Source organism: Talaromyces proteolyticus (assembly GCF_021365285.1).
Source record: "Talaromyces proteolyticus strain PMI_201 chromosome Unknown BGW36scaffold_9, whole genome shotgun sequence".
Classification (NCBI taxonomy): domain Eukaryota; kingdom Fungi; phylum Ascomycota; class Eurotiomycetes; order Eurotiales; family Trichocomaceae; genus Talaromyces; species Talaromyces proteolyticus.
In genome coordinates this window covers 1285022-1299104 of record NW_025764285.1, presented here as the reverse complement: position 1 = coordinate 1299104, position 14083 = coordinate 1285022, and the positions used below count along the sequence as shown (strand labels likewise).

The following is a 14083-nucleotide window of genomic DNA, read 5'->3' as shown; positions in this document are numbered from 1 at the left end:
CCTTTCGCACTCTCCGTACGCTTCCTGCTGCTCCTCCCAGCCTGTTCTTCGTTGCGCATCCCTCTCGATCTCAATTGCTCCGCCGTCGTGCGTTTTCTACCACCAGCGTCAACATGACCGGCTCCAAGATTGATGGCACTGCCATCGCCAAGGAGATCAGGGAGAAGCTGAAGACGGAGATTACAACTTTGCAGTCTTCAAACCCTAGGTTCAAGCCCAATCTGGTTATATACCAAGGTACGTGCATTAAGCCGTTGATATTACGCTTGCTAATGATTGTCTACAGTCGGCGACAGATCTGACTCCAGTATGGATTTACCCCTATCTTGATGAATTAAGGCGTGGAATCTGGACTGCACTAATACCCTGCTAGGCACATATGTGCGAATGAAATTAAAAGCTGCCGAAGAGGTAGGTTTATCAGTCCCGAAGAAATTGAAATTGGACCCATTTTAACTCGTATTAGGCAAATATTGTTTGCAGCATCACCAAATTCCCAGAGACCATCACAGAGGCAGAGCTTCTGTTTGAAATTGAGAAATCCAACAATGATCCGGCTGTCCATGGTATTCTGGTTCAGCTCCCTCTTCCAAGTCACATTTCCGAGCACGCAATCACGTCGGCCGTTGCCGATGAAAAGGATGTAGATGGTTTCGGTGCTATCAACATCGGCGAGCTCGCCAAGCGCGGCGGTCGCCCTCTCTTTGTGCCTTGCACGCCTCAAGGTGTTATGGAACTGCTTCGAGTGAGCGGCGTGGATCCTGCTGGCAAGGATGCTGTTGTATTGGGCCGTAGCGACATCGTTGGCCGCCCTGTCAGCTACCTGCTCAAGACCGCCGATGCCACGGTGACAGTGTGCCACTCGAAGACCAAGAATCTGACTGAGATCCTCAAGCGAGCAGATATTGTCGTTGCTGCCATTGGACAGCCCGAGTTTATTAAAGGTGATCAGCTCAAGCCTGGCGCTGTGGTTATCGATGTTGGTACCAACTACATTCCGGATGAATCTAAGAAGTCTGGCCAAAGACTAGTCGGCGATGTTCACTTCGACTCTGCTATTGAGGTTGCGTCTCAGATTACTCCCGTTCCCGGCGGTGTTGGCCCTATGACTGTTGCTATGCTTCTTCAGAACGTTGTCAACTCGGCCAAGGCATATTTCGAAAAGCAGAAGGATCGTCATATCATTCCTCTGCCAATCAAACTGACTACTCCGGTTCCATCAGATATTGCTATTTCCCGTGCACAGCACCCGAAGCCTATCACCAAAATCGCTGCTGAGATTGGCATTGCTGCGCACGAATTAGAGCCATATGGCCACACCAAGGCCAAAGTTAGTTTGTCGGTTTTAGACCGTCTGTCCCACCGTCGTAACGGTCGATATGTTTTGGTTACCGGTATCACGCCTACACCTCTTGGTGAAGGCAAGTCAACTACAACCGTGGGGTTGACTCAGGCCCTAGGAGCTCATCTCAACAGAATCGTCTTTGCCAACGTCAGACAACCTAGTCAGGGACCGACATTCGGTATCAAAGGAGGTGCCGCTGGTGGTGGCTACAGTCAGGTCATTCCTATGGATGAGTTCAACCTTCATTTGACTGGCGATATCCATGCTATCACCGCCGCGAACAACCTTTTGGCCGCCGCTATTGATACCCGTATGTTCCACGAGGCCACACAAAAGGACGGTGCGCTTTACAAACGTTTGGTTCCTGCCAAGAAGGGCAAGCGTGAGTTCAAACCCATCATGTTCCGCCGATTAAACAAACTGGGAATTACCAAGACCAACCCGGACGATTTGACCGAAGACGAGATTCATCGATTTGCTCGCTTGGATATCGACCCTGAGACTATCACATGGCGTCGCGTTCTTGATGTCAATGACCGACACCTCCGTGGAGTTACTATTGGCCAGGCCCCAACAGAAAAAGGTTTGACCCGGCAGACTGGATTTGATATCTCGGTGGCCAGTGAGTGTATGGCCATCTTGGCTCTCAGCAGTGACTTGGCAGACATGCGGGAACGGCTCGGAAGGATGGTGGTTGCGACATCGAAGAATGGCGACCCAGTGACTTGCGATGACATTGGTGTCGGAGGCGCTCTAGCTGCTCTGATGAGGGATGCTATCAAGCCCAACCTGATGCAAAGCTTGGAAGGTACACCGGTGTTTGTTCACGCGGGTCCTTTTGCCAACATCAGTATCGGCGCCAACTCGGTTGTTGCCGATAAACTTGCCTTGAAGTTGGCTGGTACCGAGCCTGACGAAGATCACAATGATAAGACCGGATTTGTGGTCACAGAAGCTGGCTTCGATTTCACCATGGGAGGAGAGCGTTTTTTCAATATCAAGTGCCGATCCTCTGGCCTTGTCCCTGACGTAGTCATTGTTGTTGCCACCGTCCGCGCGCTGAAGGTGCATGGCGGTGGTCCTGAGATCTCGCCTGGCGCTGCTCTGCCAGAGGTATACAGGACGGAGAACGTTGACATTCTCAGGAAGGGTTGCATCAACCTGCGCAAGCACATCCAAAACGCCCGACAGTACGGTATCCCCGTCGTGGTTGCCATCAACAAATTCGAAACCGACACCGATGCTGAAATTGCAGTCATCCGCGAAGAAGCTATCGCAGCCGGCGCCGAAGACGCCGTTCCAGCCAACCACTGGGCTGAAGGTGGTGCAGGAGCTGTCGACCTCGCCAAGAGCGTCATCACGGCTAGCTCACAGCCCAAGGACTTCAAGCTGCTCTACGGACTGGAAGGCACAGTCCAGGAACGCATCGACCGTATCGCCACGGTCATGTACGGGGCCGACAAAGTCGAGTTCAGCGAGCTGGCGCAGAAAAAGGTCGATACCTACACCAAACAAGGCTACGGGAACCTACCTATCTGTGTAGCCAAGACTCAATACTCCCTTTCGCATGACCCTTCTCTGAAGGGTGCGCCAACTGGATTCACGGTGCCGATCCGCGACGTGAGACTTTCTGCTGGTGCAGGATACTTGTGAGTCAAATGCACGTATCTCTTTACTTCTCGTGCTAATAGGAACTAGGTACGCGCTTGCAGCTGACATCCAGACCATCCCCGGTCTGCCCACGGCGCCGGGCTACCTGAATGTCGACGTCGACCCGGTGACGGGCGAGATCGACGGGCTGTTTTAATCATATATTGATATTCAGACGACTAGTTATCTACAGCGGAATATTATTGCATAATCGATTCAACACAGGCATGACGCGGAAGACAGTTCCGCGAGAGGCGCATAGCGAGGGTACATACATATCTATTGATGTTCAACACGTATGTGAATTTAATATATTCTTCAATAATACATATGTATAAATACGCACGTTCTATACCTATATCAATTGACAATTGACATGTACATGTATTGTTTGAGATTATCCGATACGTATCCGATTTACGGATGTGCGGGCAACGACTCCCGAAAGTCGGCGTAAACGGCATAAAGCCGATTGTACATATACCCTGCATATACCTTACATATACCCTTCCAGGGCAGGAATTTAATATAATTGAAACGGCTGTATAACTTTAGGCGGCGGAAGGTGGTATTACATGCATCAATTGATCAATTGACATGTAACTATGTACGATACTGGATAAATGGTACTATGTGCCTGTTGAGCTTGAAAGACCGCCGATTCCGCCGGCATACACCTTGACTGCAATGGATACGGATGTACCTGCATTTATACGATATTTGAAATAAAATATACGGTCTTTATACACTAATCACAAGGGTGCCTAGTTATATTATCCAAGAATACCCCGGATTCACGATGCCACCATGACGTTACATACGCCAGGCAGCGCCGGCTTCGGCGGAATGCCCCACCGGAGCTCATTCACAGTTTTTTTTTTAACAGGATCTTTCACAGCTAGTCAGTTGGTTAGTTAGTACGGAGGGAAGCGACTACTCCGTACTTGAATGGAGAGACTAGCTGAAGCTATTGGTCTTCTACTTAGTCATTGTAATAGTCACAGACTCAGTCACAAACGGCCAGGAACAACCAGATGACCCTTTGAGCTCACCGCGTAGCTCAAGCTCTAACTCAATCTCAATTCTTTCTCTCCTACGTTTCTTTTCTCTCTTCTATTCCTTCTTCTTACTGCCGTTCTCCCAAATCTCCCCATACGCGTATCTATACTATATTCTATAATCTCGCATCGGCTCAGCATCGGTTGAGTACGCCGCTAGGTTGCGTCTCCGCTCTCGCCTTCGGTTGCCCTCGGTTGCGTGCTCTCTCCGACAGCCCAGCAGAAAAGAGTAGGAGCCAGCCTGCATTTGCTGCATTACGTGCGTTATCTGACCTGCTTTGTCAGACTTTGATCCTGTGCTGTACAGCATGCACGCTCTTCGGAACATCTCCGCCCGTCGCGGTCCCCTCTCTTCTTCTTCTTCTGCTTCGGCTGTTATTTCGGCTGCGCATCGCATTGCTCCCTTATCAACCTCGACTTGCAACTCGCGCTCGACTGTCTCAACTTCGTCACCTGTAAACACTCGCGCAAACACCGTGCGACCTGCCTTTGCGCCACTCTCCCACACCCGCGCCTCCGCTCTGTCGCAGTCTCAAGTGCGCACCATGGCTTCACAAGGTGCCAAGATCAAGGTCAAGAATCCCGTCGTGGACCTCGATGGTGATGAGGTATGCTTCTACCCCCGTTCTCCGTTAACTGTCTGTCTTTTTGCGTGCATGTGTACATGTACTTGAGTAATGTTTATATTTGCTTCTTCTCGGCAATGCGGGGTCGGCTCCTCGGCCCGGTATTGATATCAATTGATTTGATGCACAAAGTATGATGTATGCTGACGGTCCGCTGGATACGTCTAGATGACTAGGATTATCTGGCAAGATATTAAGGACAAGGTACGACACCATTACATATGTCTTCTGGTTAATGTGGTGTACTGACTGAATAGTTCATTTTCCCGTAAGTCGGTTATCTACCTCGGCAATACAAATGCTAAGAGTGTAGATACCTTGATATCGACCTCAAGTACTATGACTTGGTATGCACCGACTCGATTGGTGTTGGTGAAGGTGGCGAGCTAACGAGAGTAGGGTCTTCCATACCGTGACGAGACCGAGGACCAGGTCACCATTGACGCCGCCGAGGCCATCAAGAAGTATGGTGTCGGTGTCAAATGCGCCACCATTACTCCTGATGAAGCGCGTGTCAAGGAATTCAAATTGAAGAAGAGTACACTTCTCCTAGTAAAAAAAAATATCGAGGTGATTGTGACTGACAATAACAGTGTGGTTGTCTCCCAACGGCACCATTCGAAATATCCTGAATGGCACCGTCTTCCGTGAACCCATCATCATCCCCAACATTCCCCGTCTTGTATCCAGCTGGAAAAAACCAATTATCATCGGTCGTCATGCCTTCGGCGATCAATACCGTGCCATTGACCGCTTAATCCCCAGCGAAGGCACTCTCGAGCTCGTCTTCACGCCCAAGGACGGCCAACCCGAGCGCCTGAACGTCTTCGACTTCAAGGGCCCCGGTATCGCGCAGACACAGTATAACACAGACGAGTCTATCCGTGGCTTCGCACACGCCAGCTTCAAGCTAGCCCTGCTCAAGGGCCTCCCCCTCTACATGAGCACCAAAAACACCATCCTCAAGAAATACGACGGCCGCTTCAAGGACATCTTCCAGGAAATCTTCGACAAGGAGTACAAGAAGGACTTTGACGCCAAGAAAATCTGGTACGAGCACCGCCTCATCGACGACATGGTAGCACAGATGATCAAGAGCGAAGGCGGCTTTGTGATGGCCCTGAAAAGTCAGCCCCCCACCCCCCTTCTCCTCTTCTCCCTCTCTCCCTACTAACCTCTCCCAGACTATGACGGCGACGTCCAATCCGACATCGTCGCGCAAGGCTTCGGCTCTCTCGGCCTTATGACCTCGACCCTCGCAACCCCCGACGGCACAGCCTTCGAGTCTGAAGCCGCTCACGGCACCGTCACACGACACTATCGCGAGCACCAAAAGGGCCACGAAACCTCAACCAACCCGATCGCATCGATTTTCGCGTGGACACGCGGGCTGATCCAGCGCGGCCAGGTCGACGACACGCCCGACGTGGTAGCCTTCGCCCAAGCCCTCGAACAAGCCTGCATCGACACCGTCAACGAAGACGAGATTATGACCAAGGACCTTGCTCTGGCGCGCGGCCGAAAGGACCGCGAGGCCTGGGTGACGACCCGCGAGTACCTCGATGCGGTCGAGAAGAGGCTCAAGGGGAATCTGAGTAAGGCGAAGCTGTGATGATGATATATACATATATATATATAAATAGTTATGTGCTCGAGCTGGAGATTGGATATGAAGTCTATTTTTAGTAGAACTAGATGTTTGACAAAGGTATAAATGTTTTGACGTGTGCTGAATGAATGATGAACATGGACTATCCACTGGATATATTTTCAAAAGTATTGTAAATACATTATAGCCGAAAAGTAGTCGTTCATGTGAAGATGGTTAGGTAGGTAGATTGGTTATGGCTCGGAGAAAATAGGAATCATGCATACCTAGGCCAGATCATGATCAGCCTTGATGATCCATGTAACAGGCAAGCCTCCCATACGTTGACCTCGGTACTACACACATGTATGTATGTATGTATTGTGAATTAGGATGAACTGATAATAGCAGTCCTATATACATGTATGTAGCGATTTAAACGAATATGTACATTTCTATCAAATGATATATACGAAAGAAGTAAAGTGTCTAGGGTATAGGTATAGATAGTAACACAATATACAAGAATCCTTCCCTTCACCCTCACAACCCTCCCCGTTCCCCGACCAATTATATTATAAATTTTCGCCACTCCCCGGCCGTGACTCGCTCCCTCGCATCCCTCACCACAGCCGGTACGACAACGCTCTCCACCACCCCCCCGCGCGGAATCCGTGAGGCATGGGGTCCCGCGCGCACAAAGTCGAGCACTCGATACCCCTCCCGCGCCATTGCCAGGCGCTGCATACCGCTTGTGCCGGGATAGAGTAGCAAATCCCCCGTTGCGGCGGCAAGCAGGGTGAGCGCGAGCGAGAATACGTCGGATGAGGGAGTGGATAGTGGGGAGGAGGATTTCATTGCTGCGACGGTCATGAGTTCGGGCGCTGCGAACGGCGGCGTTACCGCTGATAATGCTGCCGTGCTACCATTGTTATTACTGTTTAGATGGATGTCGTGCGCGGAGGAAAAATCCGCGAAGAGCGCGGAGTACTGGAAGCTGGATGTGGAGGGATCTGCGTCTGGACGGCGGCGGAGGAGGAGGAGGATGTTGTGCGGTTTGATGTCGCCGTGCACGACGCCGGCTTGTGTGTGAAGCCAGTCGAGACCGGTGATTAGCTGGGCGGCGAGATCTTTCCAGGCCGGCATGGTTAGGACGGGCTCGAGCATGGTCCTGGTGGAGAAATTCTGCTTTGCGAGCAGTGCGGTTTCCTCGATATGGCTGGATAGCGCAAGAGGGATGGCGGACATGACGAGTGAACAAGACGCAGGGACGAAGCCATGGAAGGGCACGACATGCTGATCGGCCTGCGCAGTCGCAGCGAGGCGAGTCAAGATCCTGGCTTCGGCCGCAAGAACAGGCGCTGCATCACGGCGCAGAGGAGTTTTGACGGCGAGAACACGGCTGGGGGTGGCCGGTGACGGGGGTGGTGTGAGGAGTGAAGAATGAGGGATCCATCTCGTTTTGGCCTTGTATACAGCGCTCCAGACGCCGCGGCCGAATTCGACGTAGCGCCCGTTCGAGTCCTGCTCGACTTCCAAGTCGAAGGAGAACTCGAGCAGAGGATGCGACGGGGCGTTCTCTTTTCCATGCGGAGTGCTGGGTTGTGCGGGTTTGCATCCGAGCTCATCCTCGTCGGCGTTGGGTGGACAGTTTAGTTCCCTGGTTGGCGTATCTGGGGGTGTTAAATGAGAGTCTGGAATGCCCTGCGCCGAGTATGCGCTGAAGTTCTCGTTGCGCAGGTCTGTCACGGCGCGCTGCACGGCGGCATGGCTGGCTGCCATCGATGCGCCAATCGCAATCGAATTGTCTAGAGTTAGAAGGCCAAGTTATATATTGAGTCGTAGGTGGAAAGAAATGTCATATATTAGTTGTTCACTCGTTATACCGGCGACTCTAATTAATGCGAACGAGGGGCGAATATGTAGATGGCGGTTTTATCGCAGGACATGGTCAGAGATGGACGGAAATGGCGGTTGAGTGGCGTCGAGCAGGTGGCGAGGGACAACTATATCATATATATATATATATATGTATAGATATGCGAATATCGAATTCACAGACAGTCCAGATCAATTAAATAATATCGAGAAGAGGCCCGGGAGATATCGTAATTAAATAATCAATCCAGCAGGCTTCATTTGCCGATCTTAGCACAGTATAAGATTGGACTGGCAAGTGTAGGCTGTTGCTATCGCTGCTTATCGGCAAGATCCATCCGCTAAGAGGGAACCACAAGATGCTACCTGCAACGTTACACTCTGCAGCCAACCCAGAGCCTCAGAATGCGACAATATTATTTAATATTTATCGATAATTCGGGGTCAGAGAGTCCGGGTAGACGAATGAAGAAATCCGTTACAACCCCCACAGATCGCCAAGCTTTAGTAGCGTCTAATTCGCCAAAGGAAACGTTATTAAAAAGAAATGAAAGATAACATTAATATTAATGTGAGGTCAGGCCGCGGTTATTTAAGAAGAGTTTATTGAAGAAGAGGGCAGCGTTGAGGCGCTCGGGAGTAAATGTGACGTGACGTCAGCCTGCAGCACATTTTAAATGCTTAGTAAGGTCAACGCACGTGTTCAGTTGTACTATATAAATTAGAAAGGGTTAAACTATAATATACCTCAAGATACATTATTACAGCACTTGAGGTGTCTGCCTCATACTTTCGTCAAATGCGCCTGGAAGTTTTTCTTCCATCCAGATTCACCCACATATTTCTCAATGGCGAAAACATCAACATCAACATCTGCATCATATTGATTCACAATGATTCCACTAAGCATGAAGCTCATTTCGTCAATAGTGTCGACTCGAACTTTATTTTTTCGGCTCCTCGGTCTCAAGGTCAGTACAAGCCAGTTGTTGAGCTGTTCATCCTTCTCAATCTTGGGAAGCACGTTGAATCGGAGATTAGACAGCATGCTCGGTCCCGTACCAGTATATGCTTTCATAAGCTGACCTTGAGTACCTAGTTGAACGTGAATTTCTAGGTACTCCATTTCGTAGTCAAAGGCGCTGTCTTTGTAAACGACAGAGAAAATTAGATCCTGCTGAGGAGCAGGGCGATCGTTTTTCGTGGGCTTGAGCATTGGAATATTATTGCTGTGGCTGTGGCCAACGGCATACAGTCCATAGCTGAAGTGGGGCCCTGCAGAATCATCCAGAGCATCAAGATTGTTTCCAGAAACAGAGACAACTTTGGGTAGGCGGAAATGTGGGGGATGATAAGTGAGACTGATGGGTTCATGTCTCTGTCGCTTTCCAAAATGGGGGTAGGGATCGCAGGCAATGCTGCTCAAGACTTTGGGATACGGCAATACAGGTTGGGGTGTAGGAGGGGAAGGGATGGGGAGAAGCCTAGGATAATCACTATACAAATCTTTGAAGCTGCCGGCATCAGCCGTCGGAAAGTTGATTTTAATTTCCCATTGAGGCTCATTCAGTTGAATTCCCATCAATGCAGCGGTGGGCTTTTCTTCCTCAAACCAATTCTTGTGGTCTTTGAACGTAGACTTGATGGTATCAAAGTGATGTCGGGCAAGGATTTCGACGTTGAGACAACGAATGCTGTTTTCTGGTCCCCAGATAAAGATGGCTGGCCCCGCTCCCGGCTCTTTGTGTGAATAAGCATATGGGATTGGGTCGTTATGGTGGTTATCTGGGATTGGGGTGACAGTATACACCCGTTTATATTCCATCCTGATATCCTCGGTGGTTACCTCTGCTGCTGCTGTGAAGAATTGCTGATGAGGCGGTTCTCTCAAACACAAAAACATGGAACTACCCTTGGGAGGCTCTCGCATCAGACAAATCATGGTGTTTCTTTCAACAACCTCGTGTCGAAGAATGATGGGCGGATCTCTTGGGTCGGGAGGCGACCCCTGTTGATCCTCGATATCAATTATAAGATCGGGGAATTTAGCCACAAGAGCCGAGCGCACATAGAAACCATACCGAGGGGTTTGGGGGTGATACAAATCAGGCATTTTGGTGTTAAGGTGCTCATTGATGGCCCCTTTAATCGCATTACGTAGTTTATCATCATCTTGATCCAGATGATTTGCCAGGCTAAGGCCACCGTCAATCATCGCACACACCCAGGCATGGTCGATTGCAAATACACGCACTGTCTCCATGGGAAGATGACTAGGATCGGTGATGAGGTAGTGTGGGGGCACATCGACAAGATAGTATCGATCCAGCACCCAACGGAGGACGATCGCCCAATCCGTAGACTTGGGAACGTTTAATTCATTGTATGGAATGTCGTCGCTCTCTTCACTGCCGGCAATCATCTTGGCAACATTTTGAAAGCACTTATCAATGATGCTATTGATCTCTGGGCTTTTATAGGACAGATCTAGAGGCGGGAGTTCTGGACGACGCCATCGACGAATCATACCATCAGATAGCTTTTGATGGCTATTGTCAATGGATAGAGCTCCCAAACTCCTGAGAGTTTCTGACAAGGTGGATAGAACTTCTTCTTTGGTTTTGTATACTGTTGGGATACCAAGTTCTTTACTACGGCGATTGATGACTTGTCTTTGCGCCTCATCCATCCCACTGTCGTAGATTTGCTTGCGCAACCTTGCCAAAGCTGTAGCAAACTCAGGGTGAGCCAGCCCTAATGCCTTGCCCAAATTCCAAGCTGCGGAATACGTAAGGTCCATAATATTGAGATTGGGGTCCAGAATCTGTAGTTTGGATCCAGTTGTTGAGCTTGCAGGCCACTGAGTTCCTTCTGGAAATGGTACAGCTGAAGGAGCAAACGGACTTTTGGTAAAGGCAGCAGTGATATCTCCAGTTTGGACACGATATCGAATCAGAGAAAAGCCGTCGTCAATCCTCTCACTCAATCGCTCTTTTGTCTTTTTGAGATTTTGATCCTTTTCCTGAGACGTGTCAAGAATTTGTCCATCTTTTGCAGTCAGGATGGGCTTCAGGACATTCAGAGAATTTCCTAAATGCTCAAATGCATCCTCAATATTAAGCGATTTTGGGGGAAGACAGGTATACTCCCAAGAATGCAAGGAAGACATGGCCACGAATTTCTTGTCTGGTGAGAATTTCGTACGTTCTACGCCTTCTATGTTGACTAAGTGAGCCACCACTGGAGTTGGCTTGGTAATCGACAGGGTTCCTATACGGTGGCTGACAATGATGGAATATGCGTGATCATCGCTTTCTGTTTTGGCCGCTGACGGAGTGTTGTCGAGATTGATATGACGCAGGTGAGCCAAGAAACGATGATGTTGGACATAGCCAGTTTCACTCTCGACTATCTTTCCCTTGTCATCATACTTAGAGAATAGCGACTTGAACAGTTCTTGTCCGAGGAAGATGACTTCAGTTTTCTCATCCCCATCAGATGCATCATACAGGACAGGGGAGGTGTTGGTGCCACTTAGTTTATTAACATTCTTTGCAAACATGATTGTGCTGAGTGTGGTGCTTTGTTTTTTGAAGTCTTTGACATCCTTATCTTGGAAGACATTGTCCAGATCCGATGCATTCAAACGAAGTTCCTCCTGAGTGAAAACGAAAACAGCAAGCCATGGCACTCGGTTTCGATCATAATCTCCACCTGGTGGCTTTGGCTGATTCCAACTTCCCACTCTCTCCCACGGCAGAGTTGGATCGTTGAAGACAACATTGGGGAGGACCTCTGCTCGGTCTTCATGTCCTTGAGGAGGATAGAATGAAGAAAGCGCGCCATCTGGCAAAGAGAATCGAGGGCCGATAACATTGAATCCATGAGATTTGGTAGGATGAAGGTGGTCTTGCTTATCCTTCGTTTCAATATATTGATCTACATTGATTGTATGGGGTCCTGCCTGAAGACCGGGAACATAGTAGGAATAAAGCTGCTCATATCCGGGTTGAATAGCATCGGGCTCATTTTGAATTGTGGGATCCAAAGCACGAAGACGCTTTTTCGCATGGCGAAGTGCCAAATGACGAGGGGAAAATGTAGGATTCTTAGGAGGGCGACGGAGGTCCATCATCATGACAGTGAACGTTCAGTCTGATCTGGTCTTGAGGAACGATGGGGGGGAATTCAACAACTAAGCAAAGTAAATCCATGGTAATTTTCTGTGAAAAAATACGTATGCCCAAAGTAAGGTATGGTATTTGCGACCGAAGGCGGATACGCAAGGGAGGTTGGGGTAGCTGGATCTGCATCTCTCATGCAGTGTGACTGAGGTGCATAAGTGCCCGGAAATGGAAATTCTGCGATCATCAAGCCTTCATACTAATCAGGACCAATATGTATTACATGATGTTGGATCGTCATCAGTGGCTAGCTGAGCACATTCAAGTCTCTAGGTAGCGAACAGGGTTTGAATATAAAGATGTGAATATAACTCCAGAGTTCAGACTTTGCACAAAACAATCCCATCACTTTGGTCTTTATTTTCTTTCAATAGCATCATCCAAAATGGGACCTCCCACAAACCAGATCACCGTTATCCCTAATCCTGCTGTCAAAGACACCAGGGGGAACATTCCCGGCATCCCTGATTCTGTCAAAAAAACATCTCACATTCACCTGAAATTTGGTGTTACTGGAAGCCGCCAGTTGTCACTTCAAGTTTACGATACTACAAACATTACCAACCCTACCGAGTATGCGGACAATGGAGCTTCCGTGGGATTCATTCATGAGCCTGGTACACTGGCAGGTGCCATACAGAATAACATCGTACGTTCAAAATGATCAGATCAGCTTAACCTTTATGACTAACGAAATTAGCCTGTTATATACGGCATTGCCTCCTCAGGAACATCCGATAACAAGGACACTGGCGTCTGCAAACTGAGCCCTTACTACAATCCCATCCTGAAATCTAATCCAACAAGTGAAAAAGATGCAGGGGTTGTCACCACCAATCTTTGGTCTCTTACAGCTTGCGACGACGGGGGTCAGAAAAACTGGGTCTACTTTCTCAGAAATGTAGGGTGAGTAAAACGATACCCGCCAGATTCATATCTAGTGACAAATCTAACTGCTACCATCAGCGATGACACGAATCCGAAAATTGTTTTGGTCCAGCTAGACGTGGATCCGCTCGATCGAGCCGACGAGACTATCTTAGAATTGAACTATAGTGCCGGTGCTGGATCGCGACTTGCCTCCTTCTTTGACGAAAGTCCATATGTATTCTACGTCCACGACGCAGAGGATGAGCTTGGGATCTATTACGTCAATGCGACCACCCCTAAGTCAGGTAAGTTGACACGCTTTCAACCTGTCGTTATATGTTAACTGATGGGCGGGGATGCAGCAAATCGGATCAACGACACTTCAACTGTCAAGACCAAGAGTCCTTTGGCGATAGTGACGAACGCTTCCACAAACGACAGGAATGACATAACGTTACAGCTTACGCTGTACTTCGTCAATAACAACGGGTATCTCTCCTATGTTCTTGGAACACTTGATAATGGCTACATCACCTGGGATCAAACCCACCAGAGCCTACAGAATATCAGGGTAGATCAGACGTCTTCGCTGGCCGTGATCAGCGGAGCAGACAACAAAACCCATTATATCTACGTTGTCCCCAGGGAGGGTCAAGCTGGTGGCTATGTGGTCAAGACAGCCACTCCGTGGCAACGGAGAGTTGCACCCCCGTCTTGATTTGGTGGTATGGTTGGAAGGGACATGTAATTTATTTTCTAGTAAATTGCCTGCTCCTGTTCTAATCATTGTCAGTCATCCATTTATTCATCATGTAATAAGTCCATCGGCAGTAGTCCCGAAGTTGTAGGTAATAGTAAGATATTCCCCAGATGTGGGTAATTGA

General features: G+C 49.0%; 5 protein-coding genes across 5 annotated transcripts; 3 read left to right on the top strand and 2 right to left on the bottom strand.

Annotated features, from left to right (window-relative positions):
• Positions 1 to 113: 113 nt before the first annotated feature.
• BGW36DRAFT_361820 (putative C1 tetrahydrofolate synthase) lies at positions 114 to 3152 on the top strand (the record flags this gene model as incomplete). The annotated part of the gene is made up of 5 exons (XM_046214307.1): positions 114 to 237; positions 287 to 307; positions 374 to 411; positions 467 to 2994; positions 3044 to 3152. 5 exons carry the CDS (start codon positions 114 to 116, stop codon positions 3150 to 3152), a joined length of 2820 nt encoding a protein of 939 aa, XP_046069669.1.
• Positions 3153 to 4649: 1497 nt separating this feature from the next.
• On the top strand, positions 4650 to 6560 carry BGW36DRAFT_213761 (putative isocitrate dehydrogenase Idp1). The gene is made up of 6 exons (XM_046209954.1): positions 4650 to 4883; positions 4937 to 4947; positions 4993 to 5026; positions 5079 to 5217; positions 5273 to 5806; positions 5864 to 6560. Exons 1-6 carry the CDS (start codon positions 4848 to 4850, stop codon positions 6289 to 6291), a joined length of 1182 nt encoding a protein of 393 aa, XP_046069668.1. The 5' UTR covers positions 4650 to 4847; the 3' UTR covers positions 6292 to 6560.
• Positions 6561 to 6855: 295 nt separating this feature from the next.
• On the bottom strand, positions 6856 to 7827 carry BGW36DRAFT_258877 (kinase-like domain-containing protein; the record flags this gene model as incomplete). The annotated part of the gene is made up of 1 exon (XM_046210051.1): positions 6856 to 7827. A coding segment is annotated over one exon (972 nt), but the record flags the coding sequence as incomplete, so codon positions are not given.
• Positions 7828 to 8909: 1082 nt separating this feature from the next.
• On the bottom strand, positions 8910 to 12411 carry BGW36DRAFT_454497 (uncharacterized protein). The gene has a single exon (XM_046221900.1). It carries the CDS (start codon positions 12281 to 12283, stop codon positions 8930 to 8932), a length of 3354 nt encoding a protein of 1117 aa, XP_046069666.1. The 5' UTR covers positions 12284 to 12411; the 3' UTR covers positions 8910 to 8929.
• A 243-nt stretch (positions 12412 to 12654) lies between these two features.
• On the top strand, positions 12655 to 14047 carry BGW36DRAFT_463607 (uncharacterized protein). Its single transcript, XM_046222226.1, has 4 exons — positions 12655 to 12978; positions 13030 to 13235; positions 13296 to 13504; positions 13562 to 14047. The coding sequence occupies exons 1-4, from the start codon at positions 12715 to 12717 to the stop codon at positions 13915 to 13917; spliced, it is 1035 nt and encodes a 344-aa protein (XP_046069665.1). The 5' UTR covers positions 12655 to 12714; the 3' UTR covers positions 13918 to 14047.
• Positions 14048 to 14083: the final 36 nt, after the last annotated feature.